General features: G+C 48.0%; 1 protein-coding gene across 4 annotated transcripts in view; it reads right to left on the bottom strand.

Annotated features, from left to right (window-relative positions):
* The window catches only part of Rgs3 (regulator of G protein signaling 3), a 97480-nt gene that overhangs the window by 49034 nt on the left and 26824 nt on the right, over positions 1-21622 (bottom strand). For 2 of the 4 annotated variants that reach the window (XM_010639408.3, XM_010639407.3), the window contains exons 2-7: positions 16473-16523; positions 15429-15537; positions 13741-13799; positions 12917-13011; positions 12043-12111; positions 386-446 (exon numbers count right to left, since the gene is read on the bottom strand). In XM_010639408.3, coding sequence (XP_010637710.1) covers positions 386-446; positions 12043-12111; positions 12917-13011; positions 13741-13799; positions 15429-15537; positions 16473-16502 — 423 coding nt within the window. In that variant the 5' untranslated portion in view covers positions 16503-16523. The remainder of the gene's footprint in view (positions 1-385; positions 447-12042; positions 12112-12916; positions 13012-13740; positions 13800-15428; positions 15538-16472; positions 16524-21622) is intronic. The other 2 variants (XM_010639412.3, XM_010639410.3) reach the window with 1 other exon arrangement.

Here is a 21622-nt window from a genome sequence, read left to right as displayed (position 1 = left end):
AGACAACCATCAACTTCCTCTCCGCCCCCTAGTCCCGCTAGACTATGCAAAGGCTCTCTGACCCGTCTAGCACGGAGCCTGGCATATGGTAGGAGCCCAGTAATACTGACAGAACAGACGAAACAGAGTAAAAATGGGAGAGGCCAAAGAGCAGGCTGCCCGTGGCTCCTGCAGTCTCTGTCCTACAGGACAAGAGCAATCACACCAAGAGGACCTCTGCAGTGGGCCACAGGTGACAGACACAAGGCTTATTTAGGCCACTGCCTCAGTGAGGCAGCATGTCACACACAGACGCTCGCCCAAGGATTTCCAAACCAAGGCTGCCTGTACTAGTGTGGGCCTAGGTGGAACGACACAACGCTCTGGAAGCTTCCCTGGGACCTACCTTGTTCGGAGTCAGGAGCGACCTCACCCCAAAGCTCATGCAGCCAATGAGCGCTCGCCGCCTGAGAGAGGAGCAGAGAGTCAGTGTTCCCCAAAGGGCTGTGCCAGAGCTCAGCCAGCAAGCATCCCTGTGGTCCCATGCACTGTGACTCCAAGCGCTTCCATCTGTACCAGCTCCTCTGACTCTTCCTGGTGAGCAGACAGAGAGGATTCCTCGGCAAGGCCACAGGACTAGAGAAAGGTCCCAAGGAAAGTTGAGTCCTAAGTCTTGGTGTGGCCCTCACTCTACCAACCCCAGGAGCTCAGATGACCTCACAGGTCTGAAGTGTCCCAGTGCTGGGAAGGGGGTGGGGGTGGGGGGAGAGCTGGTTCCCACAGGGGCTCTGAGCCCCCAACTCAGCCAGGGCTGAATACTCAATCTAGAGGAGAGTTACTGTACTTCAGCTCAGGAAGCTTTATCTTAGGTCCACATGGGGTCTGGGAAATTCCCAAACGGCCACAGACCCAGAGCCAAAGGTATCCAACACACAAAAGTCACCAAGACCCATCTGACCTGCCTGCCAGGCGGGCAGGCAGGCGTGAGGCAGGGCCAGCCCTCAGGGGAGCATCAGGCTATGGTGAGGGGCTAAGTTTAAGCTGGGCTTCTTGGTTCAGAGAAATTCAAAGTTCTTGAAGAGCATCTATCATGGGGTCTCAGCACTCAACAATCAGGAACTGATTAATCCTTGATAACCTTTTAATAATGTGCCATAAATTAATATTAATGAAATGCAAAAAATCCCTTACATTTATGGGACAACAGGAAGTTTACACAGTTGTAGTTTAATGAGAAAGAGACTCACAAAAAGAAAAACAATGGCTGTATGAGGTTAGTGGAATTATTAGGGATTTTTGTTTTCTTCTTTTATTGTTACTGTTTTGTATTTTCATAGAGAACAAGCACTATTTTGTAATCAGAAAATTAGCAGCCCCAAAACAAATTTAATTATTATTTATTGCAAACATACACTAATAAAAAAAAGCACTATTAATGTATGTTTAAGCACTTCAATTATAGCACGTCCTGCTCTAGCCTAACAGTAGAGTCTTTGGGGGACTGATTTCCTCTCATGTTTGGTTTTTTCCCTCCTATTCTCCCCGCTCTTATTGCATATCCCAACTCAGACTCCTTTTTAGACTGATCTAATAATCATTCATCAAAAAGCACCATGGAAGCTGGGCGTGGTGGCACACGCCTGTAATCCCAGCACTTGGGAGGCTGAGGCAGGAGGAGCTGTGCATTTTCAAAGTTCTTGAAGAGCATCTATCATGGGGTCTCAGCACTCAACAATCAGGAACTGATTAATCCTTGATAACCTTTTAATAATGTGCCATAAATTAATATTAATGAAATGCAAAAAATCCCTTACATTTATGGGACAACAGGAAGTTTACACAGTTGTAGTTTAATGAGAAAGAGACTCACAAAAAGAAAAACAATGGCTGTATGAGGTTAGTGGAATTATTAGGGATTTTTGTTTTCTTCTTTTATTGTTACTGTTTTGTATTTTCATAGAGAACAAGCACTATTTTGTAATCAGAAAATTAGCAGCCCCAAAACAAATTTAATTATTATTTATTGCAAACATACACTAATAAAAAAAAGCACTATTAATGTATGTTTAAGCACTTCAATTATAGCACGTCCTGCTCTAGCCTAACAGTAGAGTCTTTGGGGGACTGATTTCCTCTCATGTTTGGTTTTTTCCCTCCTATTCTCCCCGCTCTTATTGCATATCCCAACTCAGACTCCTTTTTAGACTGATCTAATAATCATTCATCAAAAAGCACCATGGAAGCTGGGCGTGGTGGCACACGCCTGTAATCCCAGCACTTGGGAGGCTGAGGCAGGAGGATTGCTGTGCATTCGAGACCAGCCTGGGCTACATAGTGAGTTCCAGGTCAGTCTCAACTACATAGTGAAACCCTGTCTCAAAAAAAAAAAAAAGGATATTTAGGCTGGAGCTTAACCCTCGCAAGTGAATTCAGTATCTGAAGGGCCCACATAGACCAAGGATTTGGCCTGTCCTGTGAGGCACAATGTCATAGCCAAAGGTGGCCTAGGCAGGAAGTAAAGCCCTTGCAGGCCTCACAGGAACCTGGACCACCAAGGCCAGAGCAAGGGCAGCGGTTCTGATCAACAGGGCACTACAGAACCACCTGAAGAGTCTGTCTGAGATCTGGGCTCCAGAACTTATACCTGGGGACCCAAACCCAGCTGGTCTGGGATAGGCCTGGTCATAGGAGCCTGGCAAAATCTCCCCAGGGATCCTGCAGGGCACCCACACGTCTGCCTCAGTTACAGACCAGAGGTCTGGAAGGTCTCTATAAATACATATTGTTTGGATTCTCCAGAAAAGGAGACAAGTCACTACCTGATGACAGTCCTAAGCAAAACAAAACAAGCTTCTCACAAGCACCCAAGCCCAGTGAGGAGTGGGGATGCAGGATGTGATGGATTAATCCTCCACGTTGGCACCCTGCCTGCCCATCATGCCATGAGCACAGCTATGGGTCCAGGCCTTTGTGGCCAGCTATCTCCCACCACCTGCTCTCACTGCACTCTCCCTAGGTTGTGGCTCCACCTCCTTCCCCTCCTCCTTGCCCTTTCCCATCACACTAGGCCATAGCAATGATCTACTCAAGGAGGAAAATGCAGTCACCTCAATAAAGCAGCCTTTCCTTGTCCATCTCCTCAGCCTACTGTCAAAAACAAACACTCCTCCCTCTTGGGCAGTGGCCAAGACAGCGCTGGCCGGAGTCACAGTGACCATCATAAGTGGCAGACATGCATCCAAGCTGCCTCTTAAGTCGTCCTCACAACTTGGCCAACATCCTCCTAGAGATTTTTGTTTTTTCAACACAATCAAGAAAACCCTAGCTGGCGTCTAGGTGCCCACACTGCCTTGCAGTGCACTTTCCTTTCATGCTGGCTATGGCTGAAATTTCCTAAATCTCCAGGCTAGTGCATTAGCTGTAATAAATGCTGCCTCTCCTGGCTCTTCAGTAAGTGGAGTTTTCATTCCCTGGTGCTTAGAGAATGCTAAATGGTTAATAGCCTCCCTCGAGCTTTGCTTCCTGCTAAGGGGCCTCCAATGATTTCATGATCGTTCAGGCAGAGTAAATCGTCACAATTAATGTCCACAAGCAGGAACCTCTCCCTGAGTGTTCTTCAATTAGCTACTTCTGAAGGTTGCTTTTGAAAACCCTTTGGAGGAAGAAAGAATTCTTTTATAAGCAGCCTGAGCATATGGCGATAATCCAGTCAGCCTCTAAACTTGGGACCTAGAGCTCACCCTGGAGAGGCCTGAAATTTCCCTAGGTGTAGAGTGTCTGGAACCAAGCCTTAGTTACTTCTACTGCCAAGGCCTTCGCTCATGAAGGCTTGACAAATGGGTGAATCCATCATGCCCATGGTTGGCAGGCACTGGGCAAGAAGCCGCAGTGTTAAGGAAACAAGACAAACAGGCAGGAATTTAAATAGCAGCTCACAACAGCAATACAGGGCACATCACAGGACGGGGTGAGATTGACAGATGAACAGCGCAGGCAATGCATTCTGAAGGCATGGGAGGAGAGAGGTAGTTCAGGACCGAGAGGCTGGCAGAAGGCCCAATGAGTTGAGCCAGAGAGGATGAAAGCAAAGGCATTTCAGGCTAAGGGAATAATGAGGATAAAGGCTTAGAGGTAACTTCGTGGAGCACACGGTGGAATAGTATTCAGTTTACTTTCTAATATAGGGTAAGAGACCCTCTGTAAGATGAAAACATGTTATTTAACACTTAGGATACTGAGGCGGGAGGATCATGCATTTGGTTACCTGGGCTACACAGTAAGATCCTATCTTTAAAAAAAGCAGCAACAAAAATGTGTCATGTTTTAGGGAAAGTATTTTAATTCTGCCTGTCTCTCTGACTCTCAGATCTTAAACTATTTTTATTATAGAGTTACACAACTTAATCTCAATTTGTTTTTAATTTGATGGCATAAATTGAGCACATATTTTGCCATTCATTTTTGTTCTTATGCTCAGTACCCATCATTGGTCACAAGCTTCAGACCACTGTATTGCCTCTTGAGCTCTTGTTTATCAAATGGGATAAAGGAGAGGTTACATTCCTGCAGAGCACAGCAAGCAGACCCTTCACAATCACAAAAGGTTATGTTCTTTCATTATGTGTATACATATGGGTATTTTAACTTGGTACTTACCACTTTCACTTCTCTTCAGAGGCGTTCTCTGGCCACAAGTTCTGAAAATGCTATGACTGATACGAGAAACTTCCACTTGGTTTTTACTATGTCATTAAACAGAATGTTCAAATCGTTTAGCTCTTTATGGTGTAATTAGTAAATATGATAATGTTGTGGTTATGTCTTTTTTAAAGTTATCCTTTAGAGATACACACTGATGAGATGAGATGATGTCTGGGATTTGCCTTAAAAGAATCCACTGGAGGAAGGAAAAGGGAGTGAGGCACAGATGAAATAAGATCAGCCGGGTATTGGGAAGAGACGTGGGGCTGAGTGTGCAGTGCCTTCTGCCTTTGTGTACATTTGAAAATATCTGTGATTTTTAAAAACTCACAGGACCTCAAAATTGAAACAAACCACTGCCATCTTACAGGCAAGGAAACTGAGACCCAGAGCAGGAAGGGTTTGGCCCACGGTCTCATGGCCAGGCAGAGCCAACTCCTCCCTCCAGTCTACAGCTCTGAGGCTCGGTTCTCCTCAGCGGGCACTGTGATTGATCAGCAGGATGCACTGAGATCATCTGGTCCATCGCCAGCACATCTTCGTAGATCATCTTGTTTCTCTAATATGTGTTTACAGCCGTCCCTGGGAGGACCGTGATGAGTCGCAGACCAGATGCTTCTCTCTTATCTCCCACTGGCTTCAGAACAGGATCACCACGCCTTTGACTAGACAACTGATGTAAAACTGTATCACAAATGCTCAGGCCCAAGTCCTGAGGAGCAAGCCACTGACCCAGAGGGTGTGGCTTTGGAATCACTAATCACCTACATGAGGCAGCAGTCAAATTGCACTGTGATAGAGTTGAGTACACAGGCATGGTGCCTAACCGCCTGGATTTGCAGCCTGTTTTCACTGCATCCCAGCTGTGTTACCTTGAGCAAGTTACCTGACCCTTCTGTATCTGTTTCTTATTTTTTAAAAAAAAAAAAAAAAACAACAATACACAGAAAGACAGGCTCACTGCTGCTCCCTCTTGCCTCTGCCTGATTTGCCAAGGACTGTTTCGCATCCTCCGTGCCCCTCCTGCCGTGCTGCCCTGCCTTGAAGCCAGTTGACTATGGAGCAAAACCTCTACAAACTGTGAGCTGAAGTGAAACTTTTCTCCCTTAACTTGTGGGTGATGGGTATTTTGCCTCAGCAAGGAGGAAAGTAACTAAAACAGACTTTGGTACCAGAGGAGTAGGGTTGCTGCTGTGACACTACCATGTGGTTCAGGAGCCTGGGGAACTGGTTTTTCGGAAGAGTTTGGAAAGGTTTGGAGATTCCGGCTGAAGCAGCAGCCCTGGAATGCTTTAAGCTTACTTCTGATCAGAGCGAAGAAGCCCAGAATGCTGATAGAAATGCATCCAGTAAAGACTAGGCTCTGGAAGTTTCTGTTGGCCAGGTGTGGTGGCACGTGCTTATAGCCCCAGCACTCAGGAGGCTGAGGTAGGAGGGTTGTCTCAAATTAAAGGCCAGCCTGGGCTACAAAGTGAGTCCCTATAACAAACAAACATACAGTAAGTAAATAAGTAAAAAGGAAGTTTCTGTTGGTAAGGACTACACTGGCTGTTGGACTTTAGACAATGTGTGTTATAACTTGGCAGAAAGTTTTGTTGCATTTTTCTCGGGTCCACAGACTTTGCCTGAGACTGAGATTAAGAGCAGCGGGCTAGTGAGGCGATGGCATAGCTGCTGCTGGGGACTTTTAGCCAGATCTACATTGAAAGTCAAGGGCAAATGGGCCAGCAGAATGATTTTAAACATTTTGAGTTTGGCCAGAAAGGAAGCTCCAGTAAGTTATGGCCTCAAAGGGAGAACTTGGTTGCTGAGAAGGAATAGGACAGTAGAATAAGTGGCCTGAGGGCATCACAAGAACCAGCAGGACTCTACCTTTTGCTGTCTCAAAATGGCAAAGGTGGAGATTTAGATCAGTGGTCCGGCCACCTGCCTCACAAGCCCAAGGTCCTGAGTTTTATCCCCGGTATGAAAACAAAAATTGCAAAGATGAAAGGTTTTGCTTTGAGAAGAGAGACCCAGAGTACCAAATTCCAGTATAGCGGCAGCCTAGAAATGGGCCATCCAGGCACTTGACCCCTACAAACCAAGAAAGAAGGAAGCCCAGCTACTGCTGGGTGGCCACAGACTTTGGAGTCACCCATGTGGTGCTGGCTTTAGGTTCATGCAGAATGTAAAAGTTGTGGGTTTAGGGAGGCTTCCACCCAGATTTCAGAAGAAGGCCTGGGAAGCCAGGCAGGGTGCCCCTGAGAGGGCAGGCTGGGAAGCTGAGTGTGAAGCTGAAGGTGCAGTGGAGACCCCAGCCAGCCAGGCAGATGATCTTCTGAGGAAAACTGCAAGGAAGGAGCAGAGCCAGCACCAGAGAGAAGCTGTGGGAGCTACAGCCTCTGGCAGTGCCACAGGGACAGAGCTATCCGAGCCCTTTGAAGTTCACAGCTTGCTACAGATGCCCTGGATGTTGGACATGGAACTACAGGACTTAATGTAGCCCTGCTGGATTTTGGACTTGCTTTGGGCCCTTCCTGTCTCCCTAGTTATACCTTTTGGAGTATAACGTTTACCTGCGCCGCTGTATTCTAAAAGTGTTTAGCTTTGTTTTCATTTGTACAGGGGTTCACAGCTAAAAGTTTGTCTTAAATCTCAGAGGCAACTTTGGGCTTGGACTTTTCAGCAAATACCAAAACTGTTGGGACTTTGGCAACTCTCAGAGATGGACTAAATGCATTTTTTTTTTTTTAATTTGAGACAGGGTCTTGCTATGTAGTTCAGGCTGACCTTGAAGTTACTATGTAGCACAGCCTGGCCTCAAGATCACAGTGATTCTCCTGCCTAAGCCTCCTGAGTAGTAGGATTACAGGCGTGCGCCACCACGCCCAACTAAATGCCTTTTCTATAAAGGAATGAAAATGAGTCTTTTGGGGGACAGAGGTAGAATTTTATGGCTTTTGTCCAGATGTCTCCTCAAGCTCATAGGTGAGGCTTTTGGGAGGTGGCTGGATCTAGGGTGTGATATTGGGATTAATGGTATGTAATACTAAATTAGTCCACTGATTGGTCTGGCATAGTTCTGGCTGTGGATAATGGGAAGGCCTAACTGGATGTGTGTGGTATAACCCAAAAGGCTGGTAAAGGGATAAAAAGGAAAGGTAGGCTTGCTTTGCTGCTGCTTCTTGCAGCCTCCTGCCCACCACACCATGGACTGTTTCTCCTCTTCCATGACCCTCTGCCATGTGCCACTCTGCCTTGGAGCCAGCTGACTATGGAGCAAAACCTCTACAAACTGTGAGCCAGAATAAACCTTTCCACCTTTAACTTGTGGGTGTTGAGTATTTTTTCTCAACAATGAGAAAGTAACTGAGTCAGTCTTTAGTGCTATTTTTTTCTATTTTTAAACTCCTTTTCTTCCTTTTTCGGAATATTTCCTCAATGATTTCCTTTTAACTATATCTTCAATTTTGTTATTACATTAAAATTTTTTTTAAATTTCTAGGACCTTATATTCTGCATTTCCTTTTTTCTTTTTATTTTATCCTTTTAATTTCTGTATTACCTTTTGTAAAAGATGAGAATCTCACTACATGGTCCTGACTGACCATAAACTCCCGGGTTTAAATGATCCTCTTACCTCAGTCTCCTAAGTAGCTGGGACAATGGCGCCCACTGTACCTCATCTTCTGTGTGTGCTGAATCCTACAGCTAGCTGCTTCAGTCTCCTGAGACTGCTCTTCCCTCCCGCGCCTGCACCCTTCATCGCTCCCTGTCAGTTTGGGGCCACCTTGTCCTCCAAGGTCTGCTGACCCTGGCTGCCTGTTGCCTGGGCAACAGAGGGCAGTCCGGGAAGCAGCTGGCAGCAGTGTACCTAGCGAGATGCTTCTCCTGCACACCTCCTGCTTAGCCTGGTGGCTGGGTCCCCTACCTGAGTCACCTCCCTCAGGAGTGAGGACGGGACTACAGCCTCACTGGGCTGGCCAGGAGGGGCTCTGACATCCAGCCTGCGGATCCCCGGCCCTTGGTTTGCCCGGCACCCATGCAGTCTTCCACCATTTTGGACACGCTTCTGCTGCAGCCCAGAGGGTGACCCACACGGGGGCCTTAAGGACCAAGGTTGCTCGGACATTCAAGTGCTTGTTCTTGTCCCCAGGTGCTCATGAGCCTTTGATGCCGATGACGCTGGGGACACATGACACAGCGACCATGTGCCCAGACACATGCTTCACCCAGCCTGCGTCCCGTTCTGTGGTGACGCCCGCTATACAGGTCAAAGCAGACTGCCAATCTGGGCCCCTGGGGTCTTCATTTGAACTCAGTGATTCTCTTGACTGAAGTTTGAAGGCCGCTAGGATTAGGCAGAATCACACTTTCTATAATATTCTGTGAGGTGGAAGTGTCCTGAATCATTATCAGATACAGTATCTCAAGTCTGAGGTCTTTCCTAACCATGTCTGTGGCTTCAGGAAAGAAAAAAATTAAAATTCAGTTTAATAAAAAGCGTCCCTTGGTCCAGCAGGAGGAAAAATAGAAGGATAAATATGGCTGATCCATCTGTCAGACCTTAGGATGAGAAAAAGATCAATTTTGACAAAGCCATTGTCAAATTTGCCAATGTTGAAACTCAAAAACAGAAACTTGACTACTGTGTAATATTATTTATTCCAAAACACAGTATGTTGATATTTTTTTTTTTAAAAGGCAACAATAAAAATGCCCAACTTGCCAGGGATTTGGCCCAGTGGTTCCACCACTTGCCTCGCAAGCACAAGGTCCCAAGTTTGATTCCCAGTACCAAAAGAAAAAAAAATTTTAAATGCCCAACTTGCACGGTGGTATGAGGATTAAATCAGATGATGCGTGGTAGGCACTTAGGCCTAATGTCCACATAGCAGGTACCTAGTAAGTATGAGCTGTTATAGATCCTTGAACCAGGTCCTTGGCCTCCACAGACCTCAGTTTCCTTTTCTTTGCAATAGAGTAATAATAATAATTCTCCTCAGGGATGTCAATAAAGTTAAACAAGAAAACGTACAGAAAGGGTGTGGCACAAAAGAGTTTGGTAAATGCTTGTTTCTGCCTGCTGCAATTGCCTTTCATGTTGCTAAGTTGGACGTCTGCCCTTCAGAGAAGCAAAATTTGATTTGGGAGCATTTGACAGAGCTGAAATTTCCTGCCATCTCTCTGTCTCCTGTAGCCCAGAGATCTTCTTATTCAGAAATGGATGGACAGAGGAGAGAGTCCATGGAGAAAGCAGAGGCTGAGCCTGCCTCCACAGCGGCAGCAGCCTCGCATGGCCATCTGCCTTGCAGCCAGGCCAGTCTGAGCCTGCCCTGTCCCCCTCGAGCTTGGGTCTGGGACTGTGACCACAAGTTTGGCTGTGTTTTATTTAATAAGGAATCTCACTTTCCCAAAATAGGCAACAAGTGGAGACACTGCCCTGGTCACGCCACCGCCTCTCTGGAGCTGACTCACTTTCCCTGGCCTCACTTTCGCTTCCAAAAAAACGTGACCCGAGTTACTGGCTCCTTCTCCTGCAGCTCTGCCCTCGAGCTCTGTTCTTGACAAAGGGCAGAGCCCCGTGGAGGACATGACTTGTCCTTGCCTCTACCCAAGGGGTTTGCTGGGTGTGTCTGCCTCTCCGACACTCCTCCGCTGCCTCCTTCAGGGCTTTCCCTGCATCTTCCCCACTCTTCAAAGACAGGTTCTGACCCCTGATCCTTGACTCTCAGTGCTCCTTCTGAGTGGTCTCACCTTCTCCAAATGCTACCCACTGCCTTCATGGTCATGGCTCCACAACTCCACCCGGCTCAGACCTCTCTCCCCAAGCCCAGGGTGGTAGGGACTCCAACCTCCAGCTCTGACCTGGCTGTTTTCCAAACAATTGCATCTCTCCACATCCAAAGCTGACTCACCTTTCTGCCTGGTACATTCTGTCTTCTTTGGGGACCCAACCAGCTCCCCAAGGATTACTGTCAACTTCTCCCGCTGCTCGCATAGGTAAACCACTGCTTCTACTAATTTAATCTCCCCAATACACCCTGGTTTGTTACCCTCCTCTTGATCTCTAAGTCATCTCTTTCTCCCCCATCTACCAAAGACCTACCAAAATCAAAGATCTGGGATGTGAGATCTCAATCCCTCACCCAACACCCTTCATTATCCCCTCAATGGCCAAACAGCTTCTCAAACACCAAACTGGCTGCATGAAGTTCACCTTTCAATCCCGTATGAATGCAAACCTCTAGGCCCTGCCCATGAATAGTTGGATTTAGTCAAACCAATTTGGCACTTAGGAACCTGAGTTCCTCAAAAGTTTCTAGCTGATTCTGATGCATACTCAGGATTGAGAACCACTGGCTCTTAGGAGGAAACCCACTCTCCAAAGAGACTCCCTGCACTATCTGATTTATTTTATGTCAACTCTTCGTCTCATCTGTAACCAGTGTCTACTTTGCACCGGACCCTCCTTTAATACCAGAAAGTCTGTAGATAACTGCTCACCCTGCCCTGGCCCTGCCCTCTCTACTGGTCCTCTCCTCTGTCTTTTTGCTGTGCATCCATGGGGCAGTACAGTGTTGAGGGTAAGGACTCTGAGGACCACCTCCATGGATTCTTCTCCTAGTTCTCATGCTCCCCTGCCTGACGCTCCTCCCTGTTCCACACAACCTGCCATTACTGACAGCTACATCTGCCCTCCTGTGCTCTGCAAGATCAGCCCTCTTGTTTCCTCCTACACAAAATTTCTGTGATCCTGCCTCTTTGCCTTCCCTCTTGCTGTACTCTATGTGGCTACCTTCTATCTTATTCTGAGTCTCCGCCCAAGGTCAAAATCTCCTTTGTCTCATGAAGCCCTCTTTGGTCATCTCACCCATAGTGAACTTTCCCTCTTCTCACTTTCTGTCCTTATTACTCATTTCATCCTTTAGTCATACAACCAATATTTCTTTAACAAGTCTGGGCTAGGCATTGGATACAGTAATGACAAAGAGAAAAATAGGCCTATTTTACAGGGCACTTCTCGTCCTATGGAATTGGATGTGTGCATATTGTTCCTGTAATTTATCTCCACTCAGCGCCTGTTGTCCCTATTTGCATTGAGTGCACTGAGAAGAAAACCAACATGTAGGTTGCTTGGCACCCCTGGTGGCCAACACAGTGTCTTGTTTATCCCAAGGATTCAGCGAATGCTCATTGACAGCAGGTCCTTGGCCTCACCTGGAGTGATGGTGACTCAGGGGTGGCAGCCTGTGCAATTGACTGTTGTCACCACACCTCTTATCCATCAGGCACTAATTGACGCCCTGCTACATGCTGGCCACCTGGCTGCCACCCATAGCCCGGAGCAGGGTCTTGTCCCAGCTCAGCAGTTCTCACCTGGTCTTACTGGCTCTGTTCCACACGGCAAGCAGAAGACGTTTCTGATCATCCTCCTCTGGCACAGGGCTGTGAAGCAAAGCAGACAATCAAAAGTGTCCAGAGAGCTGAGCTCTGGGCCCGATCCCTGGAATCAGTTGTGATTGCAAAACTTTGGAAATAACCTAAACAGGTAGATAAATAAACTGTAGTATAAATAGCATAGGAGACAAGTACTTACATGGGATACAGAGTTCAAATCACATTAAGGACGATAAGGCAGTCACAACACACCATTATAAAACAGTGCCATCCTGTAAACACACACAGGTATACAAACCCACACAAAGGAGAGGATGTGTCAAGGCATTCAGCAAAGTGTATCTGTCTGAGGAGCACAGCCATGGGCATTTCCTATTTTCACTGCTCATCTATATTATTAATTTTCAAAGAAAGACTACAAGCACATGCCTTTCCCATAGTCCTCACAGCCTTCCAAGGCACGTACTATTATTAGCCCCATTTTATAAATGAGGAGGCTGAGGGAAGACAGCGAGTTTAAATAAAAAGGAAGAGACAGAGGTAAAACATGCCTCCCCTTGAGAAACTTCCACTAAAGGTGAGAGTTTGTCCCCAGGCACAATAGGAAACTGCCTACTCTTCAGGCTTGGCATTGTGGTATGAGAACCAGCCAAGTGATAACTTATCATTGTGGACTTGACCACTGGGTCCAGGGCCAAGGATGCAAGGACACAAGGGAATGAGAAAACAAAGACGTCCTTTAGAAGTCACTGTTTCTCTGCTTAGATCTAGTTCTAGATCTGGCAAACAGAGCTGCTTCCAGATAAACACTCCCACCCTCTTCTCTCAAGGGCCCATGGCTCCAGACTCTTACAAGAAGAAGTGCTCATGAAATGCTGGGTCTCTGCAGTCTGGAATGGTCTGGGTCTTCTGAGAGCGTATTCGATTACTTTCAGGGATCAAAGAAATCTTGAAGTGAAGAGAAAAGAAGCATTAGCTGATCTCATAGCCACAGAACCACCAAATCCAGCAGCTACCTCTGCACATCTCTGGTCTGAAGGGTTCCCAGTATCCTTCAAACCAGCCTCCACAAAGGATGGAGTTAGAGCAGATGGAAAAGATCTTGGGAAAGAACAAAGAGCCCTGGGACAGAGGCGTTGGAATCAGATACCAAGACAGGCCTCATGGTGGCTGCTACCAAAAAGGCAGTTACAAGCTCAACCAGAGATAGGGTACAACTGTATCTTCTCTGCTCTTTTTCCAAGCAAGGGAGCTTCCCTCAAAGCCAGAAGGGTCTTCTCTTCCTTTCTCTTCCCCTCTCCTCTCCTCTCCTCTCTTCTCTTCTGTTTCCAGCAGCCCTGAGCACTCCCTTCCCTAGACAGCTGGCCCCCAGCAAGGCCCAAGCCCATGCTCTCCTTGAAATACTGTTCTTCTGCCTCAGGAGCCCAGCCATGTTCCTAATCAAGTCCTTCCCCAGGACCATGAGCATCAGAGGGCTTTAGGAAGAATGAAGGTGACCCTTAAAATGCCAGCCCTAGGGACCTAGCACGGGGCCTAATAAATGCCCATTGACCCAATGAATGAGGTAGTAGCCATGACCTCAAGTGGCCCCAAACCGAAAGGTATGCTGGGACTTTGGGACTCTACCAGAAATATGGCCCCTCAAATACCCACCCTACTTCCAGCCCCATCATATACCTTCACATAGGGATCACAGACTCCGGGCTCTCTGCTCATCAGGCCTTTGCCTTCAATGACTGCAAGAAAATTAAAACGTTGGATGGGAACATACACAGACTTGCACTAATTAAAAGATCTTAAAAGAAATACAACACACACCTTTGAGTAGAAGGATGATGACCTTTATTCCCTCCGGGCCCTAGTCTGTGTAACAAGCATGGCTAATATTAAGCCCTCTGTGGTCTAGTCCATTGCCACTGCTGCCCATGCTCTGGCAGCTACTTACCATGGCATTATGGAGTGCATTGCATTCTCTGGATCTTACAGCTGGAAAGAAGTTTAAAATGTACAGAGTCCACCACCTCATTGAAGGAGGAAAATGAGACCCAAAGAAGTAAGAGATTTGCCCCCAAACTTAAGCAATGAGAATGAGAGCTGGATTTAGAACTCATGTCTCTTGACTGCCAGTCCAGTGTTATTCTACAGTAGAAGACTGGCTGCTGCAAACACAGGTTAAGGGGTGAGGGTCCAGTTGGAGAACATGCCCTGCACGGTGATCTGGGAGTGCAGTAACAGAATAGCACCATGGTCACAGCTTGGGTTCCAGAGCCAGGCAGATCTGGGCACAAGTCCCAGCAGGACCACTTACTAACCACATGCACTAGAGCAAGATGCTTTGTCATTTTTCCACAGGTTACGGATAATAATTGCACTTCACATGATAGTTGTGCCCCTTAAATGTATCTAAAGTGCTTAATAGAACACCTGACAAATAAGTTAATGCTCCACCAATGCTTGCTAAAGGATAAATAAAGGCAAAGGATAGGTATGGGGTAAGTGTAGGTCTGGTCACACAGGCAAGAATGGTCCATCTGCCTGAGGATCACAGAAATCAGAGCTTTCTTCTGTTTCCTTTTGTGTTTGGTTTTGATTGAGCCCTAGGGTTTGGCTTGGACACAGCCCCCAGCAGCCTGGGGCATGAGGCATGGGAAGCCAAAGGAAGAAGCAGGGACAGGCTGGAAGGGATGAAGGGCCTGAGACTGGGGTGAAGCCAAAGCAAACTGTGCAGGACAAATGGAGTGGTGGAGGCCAAGATGCATTTTGCAAAAACTGTTTGCACAGCTGGAGTCCGACGCTGGCAGGCAAAGAACACCTCTCTTCTGGTCCTTGGGAACTTCACCTTGGGCCCCTCTAGGCCAGGACCAAGGGACCCCAGGCGCTTACTGGCTCACTCTACCCTGTATCCTAGTTACTGTTCCTGTGTGGATCTGTCCCCTGCAGGGCATGGTTCTCGAGAGCAGGATCCAAATCTAATGAATCCTGGTCTCCCTGGGTACCAATGACAGTAAGGCAGACCCGCCCCTTGCCCCAGCTGCACCCCACACTGGGGTACACAGACCAGACCCAGGGAAGCACGGTGTATCCAGGCTGTGATGAGGAGGAAGCAACAAACTCAGCCAGGGAAGGTAGGTCAGGAGGGGCGACTCCCGGAGGGAAAAATAATAAGCAAAATGAGCCTTCCTTCCTGAGTCTTAATTAAGGATAATTAAGATAGGCACACTTCTAGCAAAAGCAGAGGGACAGAGAGGTATTTTCCAAAAGGAGTTTAATGAAGCAAAGTTGTCCCAGACACTGGTGAGGTCAAAGGTCCAGCGTGGTGCATTCATAGGGGTGCAAGTGGCTAGATGGAAGAGGGGGTGAAGTACCTTGAACAGCAAGAGCCAGGTAAGCTAAAGAGCCAGGCAGGGTTTCTGGACCGTACAGAAGGAGGCAGGCAGTGGGGGCCACAGCAGAAGCTTGGTAACTATTTATGTGCTGGATACAAGGAAGAAGAAATGGATCAATAAAGCATAAAATCCTCCCATGCTGTACCCCAGTCATCCTGGACAGCTCTTCAAAGGCACTGTGCCCTCTCTGGACCTTGGGCCTTTGCACTTGCGGTTTCCTCTGCATGAAGTGCCCAGAACAGCTCTCTTGCTCCCATCTGCGTGGCACAAGCCTATTCCTCCTTCAGGGTGTAGTGGTGTGGACATTACTACCTTTTCCAAGACTTCTTTGGGATCCCACCAGCACAACCTAGACAAAGCTGGGTGGCTCTTCCTTGGTGTCCCCAGATCCTAGCACAAAGTCAATGCTCAATCACTATTTTTGGAATTTATAGCTTTCTAGTTTATTTAGCAGGCACTTATACAGGGTTTACCAGGTTCTGGGTTCTGTTCCAAGCATGCTACCAATATTAAATCATTTAACCCTTGTAATAATCCATAAGATAGCTACAATTAGCACCGCCACTTGACACTTAGGAAAACTGAGTTTGTTCAAGGTCACTCAGCAAGTAAAGTATCAGAGTCAGGATGCAGATCCTAGTGGTCTAGGTCCAAAGACTATGACTTTAACCACATACTGTCTATCAGTGAACGAATAAGAAAAAGAGGCAGGAGGGGAAAAGATGGAAAAAAGCCGAGAGGGAGGACAGGAAGGCTTTCTGTAGACTTGCTTTACAGGGGTTAAGGGCAATACTGAAGCCTACTAAGGACAAAAGCCAACCACATGGAGTTCAGACACAGGAGGCCCGGAACCGGGGCTGGGCTCATAGAAAGAGCCCCAAGTGAATACCCTCTGTTGTTAGTGGGCACACAGCAGGACACTGTACAAAGATGAGAAAAGACACCACAGCCATGGTTCCTGCCCTGGCTCCAGGAAGGAGGTAAGTGGCCCGCCCCAAGGGGGATGCATGTGGCCATACTCACTGTGCAGCAGAAGGACCCGGTCCCGGGCATCGATGGACAATTTCAGCTGACCTAAGGAAACAAGGAGAGACACGACTTCAGCCCAGCTCCTTGTTGGAAGAACACTGGAGGAATGGTGACAGGTTCTCACCATGTAGTTCAGGCTGGCCTTGAACTCACTGTGGAGCCCAGGTTGGCCTCAAACTCATGGTGAGCCTCCTGCTTCAGCTTCCCGAGTGCTGAGATTACAGGTGTGCCCCACCACACCCAGCCGCAGTCTCTGGTTGAAAGAGACCTCAGAAGCTCCCTGGCTCAGCCTCTTCTCCACAGCAGGAGTCCTTGGGCAGTGCCCTCAGCACAGTTCTCTAATCTAGTTGGTACCAGTCTGGTGATGGGGAGCTCACTCCTGCACCAGGCAGCCCTGAGAGCTCTCACTGACAGAGGCTGTTGTTAGCATTGGTAAAGGTGTAGGACGACAGCACTTGCACACTCTGCTGGAGGGAGAAGGAGGGTCTGTGCAGGGTAATTTCTGGCAGTATCAACTGGAGTTCAGACTCGCGTCTCTATCAACCTAGAAATCTGTATTCCGGGTCACTCTCAGAGATAGATACTCACTGAGGGTGCACAGAGGCTGGCACCACTGCAGGACAGAAAATAAGAAATGTCAAATAAGGGCCTGAAATACCCGCCAATATAAACATGGTGAAGTAAACCACCCAGAGCTGTGGCACGGCACAGGCTGGCTCCACTTGACCCGGCATGTGAATAACATTGAGGATTTTTTAAAAGGGACAAGCAAAGTGCAGAACAATAAACACATGCACATGTGCGTGTGTGTGTGCGTGTTCTGAAAGGACATCAAATTAAAAACAGTGGTTATCCCTAGGAAAGAAATTGGGAATTTAAAAGAGATGGTCAAGAGAAATTCCAATCTGTTCCTGTTCTTGTTATATTGTTTGGGAGGTTTTTGTGCTTATTGCGTTTTGTTTCTGTGGCAGGGGGGATTGATAACAAGGAGTTCTAGGGCACATCTCTCCAGCCCTTTTTATTTTTTATTTTGACACAAGTTCTCACTCAGTTGCCCAGCCTGGCTTCAAACTTGCGCTCCTCTTTCCTCAGCCTCCTGAGCAGCTGAGATTACAGGCATGCACCCCTACGCCCAGTTCTTACTATTTTAAGTATGCATATATTTAAGAACTATGCATTTCTATAATCAAAATAAAGAAAAATAAAAGAGAGGAAGGAAAAATGAGAAGGTAAGAGAAGCAGCAAAGCTGGAAAGCAGGTGAATAATGAAGGGCTAGGCCAGGCTCTTTTTCTCCCTGTTTTTATTTAAGGAAAAGAAAAACAAAACCAAACTTCAGGTCATACCATGGACACCCAAGGCCTCCAGCAGTGACAGAGAAGAGGGAAGCCACATTCTTCTCCCTCACTGACAGATCAAAAATTCCCTCAGAGCTGTGGGTGTAGCTCCATGGAAGCAGTTGCGTAGCAGGGCCCATCCCTGGGGAAAAATTCCCTCTCTGTCCAACAGACTCTACCTGAAACCTGGAGATGCTACTGCACTCCATCCACCCAGAGGCGCATGCAGGGGAGGCCGGGGAAGCCAGTGGACATTTGCACCTGCTCAGCCCTGACAACCCTGTCTCAATCACCTGGCTCAGCCATCACCTCTAGGGAGGGAGATCTTGCTTCCTTCAGCGGGAGTCCTTTCTCTTTTGCAATTGTTGGTTGTTCAATGCTCCATCTAATATGGAACCAGAAAGGGACGCTTGGTGACTCATTGACCTGATGGGGTTCGGCCAGCTCTGTGCTCTCTCTTCTAGATCCCCAATCCAAAGTCCTTCTTCATTCATCACCTTAACTGTTCACTGGGCTGCTGGCTGGAGCAAGGGCAGGCAGGGTTTGGAGAATGAAAAGAAGGGAAGCTCATTACTCTGCGTGAGTCCCCCAAACACTGCGACCTGGCGATCTCTTGATCCTCGAACTGTGAGTGGAAGCCACAGTCAGAAGCATTTCAGAGTCCAGCGAACCCTGGCCCAGCTCTAACCCACCAGAATCCGGGCTGCTCTCCAGGCCAGGATGCAGGTCTCGGGCCCAGGAGGCCTGTTCCAGTTCCAGCCCTCACTGCTCTCCTTTCTGTCAGGACTACAACATCCGCAGCTGTGAGGCAGAGCTAATGATAGGGTTACTGTACTCCCCAAGCTGGGCTCAGATAATGCTGGAGGGTCAGGAGGTTCTCCCATGAAAGGCTCTGTGAGAATCCACGCATTATTATCTCCAAGTCTGAGCAATTACCACTTTGGGACTCCTTAAACTGAGACACTTCCTGTATAAACTGCCTGCTCCAGAGTAGGGTGTAAGGGAGGTTTGGAAACAGACAAGGCCAGCAGTCACGGATCGGATCTCACCAACCCAACCGTGCTATGTTTAGCACGAAGGGTTTTGTTTTGTTTTGTTTTCTGAAACTACTACAAGTGCAAAGCTAGCTCTGGCCCAAACATGGTTAGATTTCTAAAGCCCTGCACCGCACACCTATCACCTAACAATGGCCCTTCACAGAAATGGACAAGTTTCCCAACACAAATGGTTAGTAATCCCCTTTGGCAGACACTACAAGGCACCTGCATGAGGCCCCAAGTGAGGGAGGCTGGATCTGAACACCCAGACGCCTGCTGTCAGGGGGCTTCCAGCCCAGTGGCTCAGACAAGGATGTACAAGGCCGAGGCCAGAGCTGAAGAGAGGACAGGCCTGACATGAAGCCTGACTTGGAATTCAGGAGTCTGCAAGCTCCCACAGCTCCCTGGAGCTTCCGCAGCAGCTGTGCCAAGCAGGGTCTCCTCAGGGAGTGCCTGGAGCTCCAGTGCTGTTACAGCAAAGACCCAGCCCTGCAGACCTATTTCCAGTCTCCCCAGCTTAGCCCTAGGCTCATGGATAAAGGTAAAATGAACAATGAGAGGCTTCCCTGGGACACGGCTGTCCCCTCTGCCTTCCTCATCCATCCATCCCATCAAATGCATGACACGCAAGGTCCCTCAGGTCATCTTTCCCAACTCCTTATTTGGTAGCCAGACCCATCACACTTGAGATGGAAGCTGGCTTGCTCTGGGCCCACAGTGTTCAGTAGTCTCAGAACCAGGATTGGAGGCCAGAACTTGGTCCTGAGCCCAGCATTCTTTCCTGCCCCTCAGCCTTCCAGAATCCGCAGCCCTCTACCGGGAACCTCCTCTGATGAGCTTCACCCTTCAAGGGCCAATGCAGCTCTCAGGTTCAAGAGCAGAGAGAAGCCAAGAGGGAGCGGAGAGGGCAGGACCCAATAAGTGTCTCCAAGTCTAGGAGAATAAAGCACCAGAAGTCAGGCTGAGTCCCTGGAATCCCTGGAATGCACCAGGAAGACAAAGGGAAGAGTGAGCTTCGTCTTAGTTACTTTTCTTGCTATTGTTATTGAGGCAAAATATCGGACACCCACAACTTAAATGAGGAGCGGGTTGATTTTGGCTTACAGTTTGTAAAGGTTTCAGTCCATAGTCAGCTGGCTCCAAGGCGGAGAGCAGCATGGCAGAGGAGAAACAACTCATGGTATGGCAGCAGGAAACAGAGGGCAATCAAGGGAGGAGGAAGGGAGAGGCACACTTCCAGGGCACAGCTCCAGGGAGCCACTCCTCTAACCAGGCTTCACCTCCCAAAGTCATCAGGGGACATCTAGGTATAAACTGTACGAGGCAACAAGCCCAAATTCTGCTAGGCACAGGCCTGAGGTGGGTGCGGACTCAATGGACATGGTACAAAGGGCATGGGAGTGGGCTAAAGAATTTCAATCTGGCAGATGGTCCTCAGTAGAGGACCACAGGGAGGTGAAGTCTGAATCTCAAGACATAGGAAAGGCACACTCAGAAAACAAGGCAAGATGTGGGCTGCTCCCTACTGTGTCCCTTAGGGGGCCCATGCAAATCTGAGGTGTGCAGAGAATACATCTAGAGAGATTTGCCTGGTTCACGTAAAACAGCAATCACCCTAAAACTCAATTCACCCCAAAAGCAGCTGCCCATTTAAGAACTGTTCCATGTTAAAAAGCCACAGGAAGGGAAATATGATGATAAAGGTACAAAGGGGGAGCCCAGTCTGTCACTGACATTCAGAGTCACCCTCTATTTGTGAAGGCCACCTGTACCCACGCCTTGCATGCAGGAGGAAGGGCAGAAAGAGCTGCTGCCCAGCACTACCCACCCTGGTTCTCAGCCACCTGGTCCACACAGCTGCCCTGGTCCAGGCTCAGATGCGGGTTCACCAGTTCCACTCTCTGCCTTCTAAGGGAGAAGCAGTAGGTGTGTCGGGCAACTGGAAGCCATATAGCTCTTGGGTCAGAGCCCTGGAGAATTTCAAGCATTTGTTGTATAGAAAAGGGAAGATCTTGAGATCCATGTAGAGAGATGACTCTGGCTTGTGATGGTGCCCGCAGAAGGAGACTCAAAGAGCCCAAGGGAACAGGAGCCACCATGCTGGGAAAAAAGGTAGTGGGGCCACTCAAGCCCCTTTGCTGGACACACAGCTTCCTGTGCAACCTGTATTAATGTGGCCTCCCAAGCTAATTTCCTTCCAGAAAGATTACTCTGGCCAGCAAAAGTTTTCTAGTCTACTCAGCATAAACTGATAAAATTAGTATTCAGTTCTCCTCCTTGGGCAAGCCAGGAAATTAAAATTTCTGAATCTACCACAGTCAGCATCTTACCTTGGCTGAACCACACTGCCACCAAAGCTAGAAGTCCTGTGGGGCTCGGACCCAAATATCACACAGGCCTCACGTTTTCCCACCCTAGCACCCAGGGCCGCAGCCAACTACAAGGCTGGGTGTTAGGGACCTGACACTGCCATCACAGGCTGCATTTTCCTGGTGCTTCTTGGCTCTTAAAAAAAACCTCATGCTCTTATCTTTAGTTTCCCTTCCCCAAAGGTCACAGCAGTCTGGAGAGGTTAAACCTGTTTCTCCAGGACCAAACCCATAAAGGACAATCTGGTCTGTGATAGGTTAAAGGTAGCCCACTCCTCATAAATAAGCAATAGCCCAGCCCAAAACCAATAAAAATACCTTCCTTTCTTTGTTCTCTCTCTTCTTCTTCTTCCTCTCTCCCTCCCTCTCTCTCCCTCTCTCTCTCTCTCTCTCTCTCTCTCTC

Source organism: Fukomys damarensis, unplaced genomic scaffold (assembly GCF_012274545.1).
Source record: "Fukomys damarensis isolate Sample0158 unplaced genomic scaffold, DMR_v1.0_HiC HiC_scaffold_36, whole genome shotgun sequence".
Lineage (NCBI taxonomy): Eukaryota > Metazoa > Chordata > Mammalia > Rodentia > Bathyergidae > Fukomys > Fukomys damarensis.
This window is presented reverse-complemented; position numbering and strand designations above follow the sequence as displayed.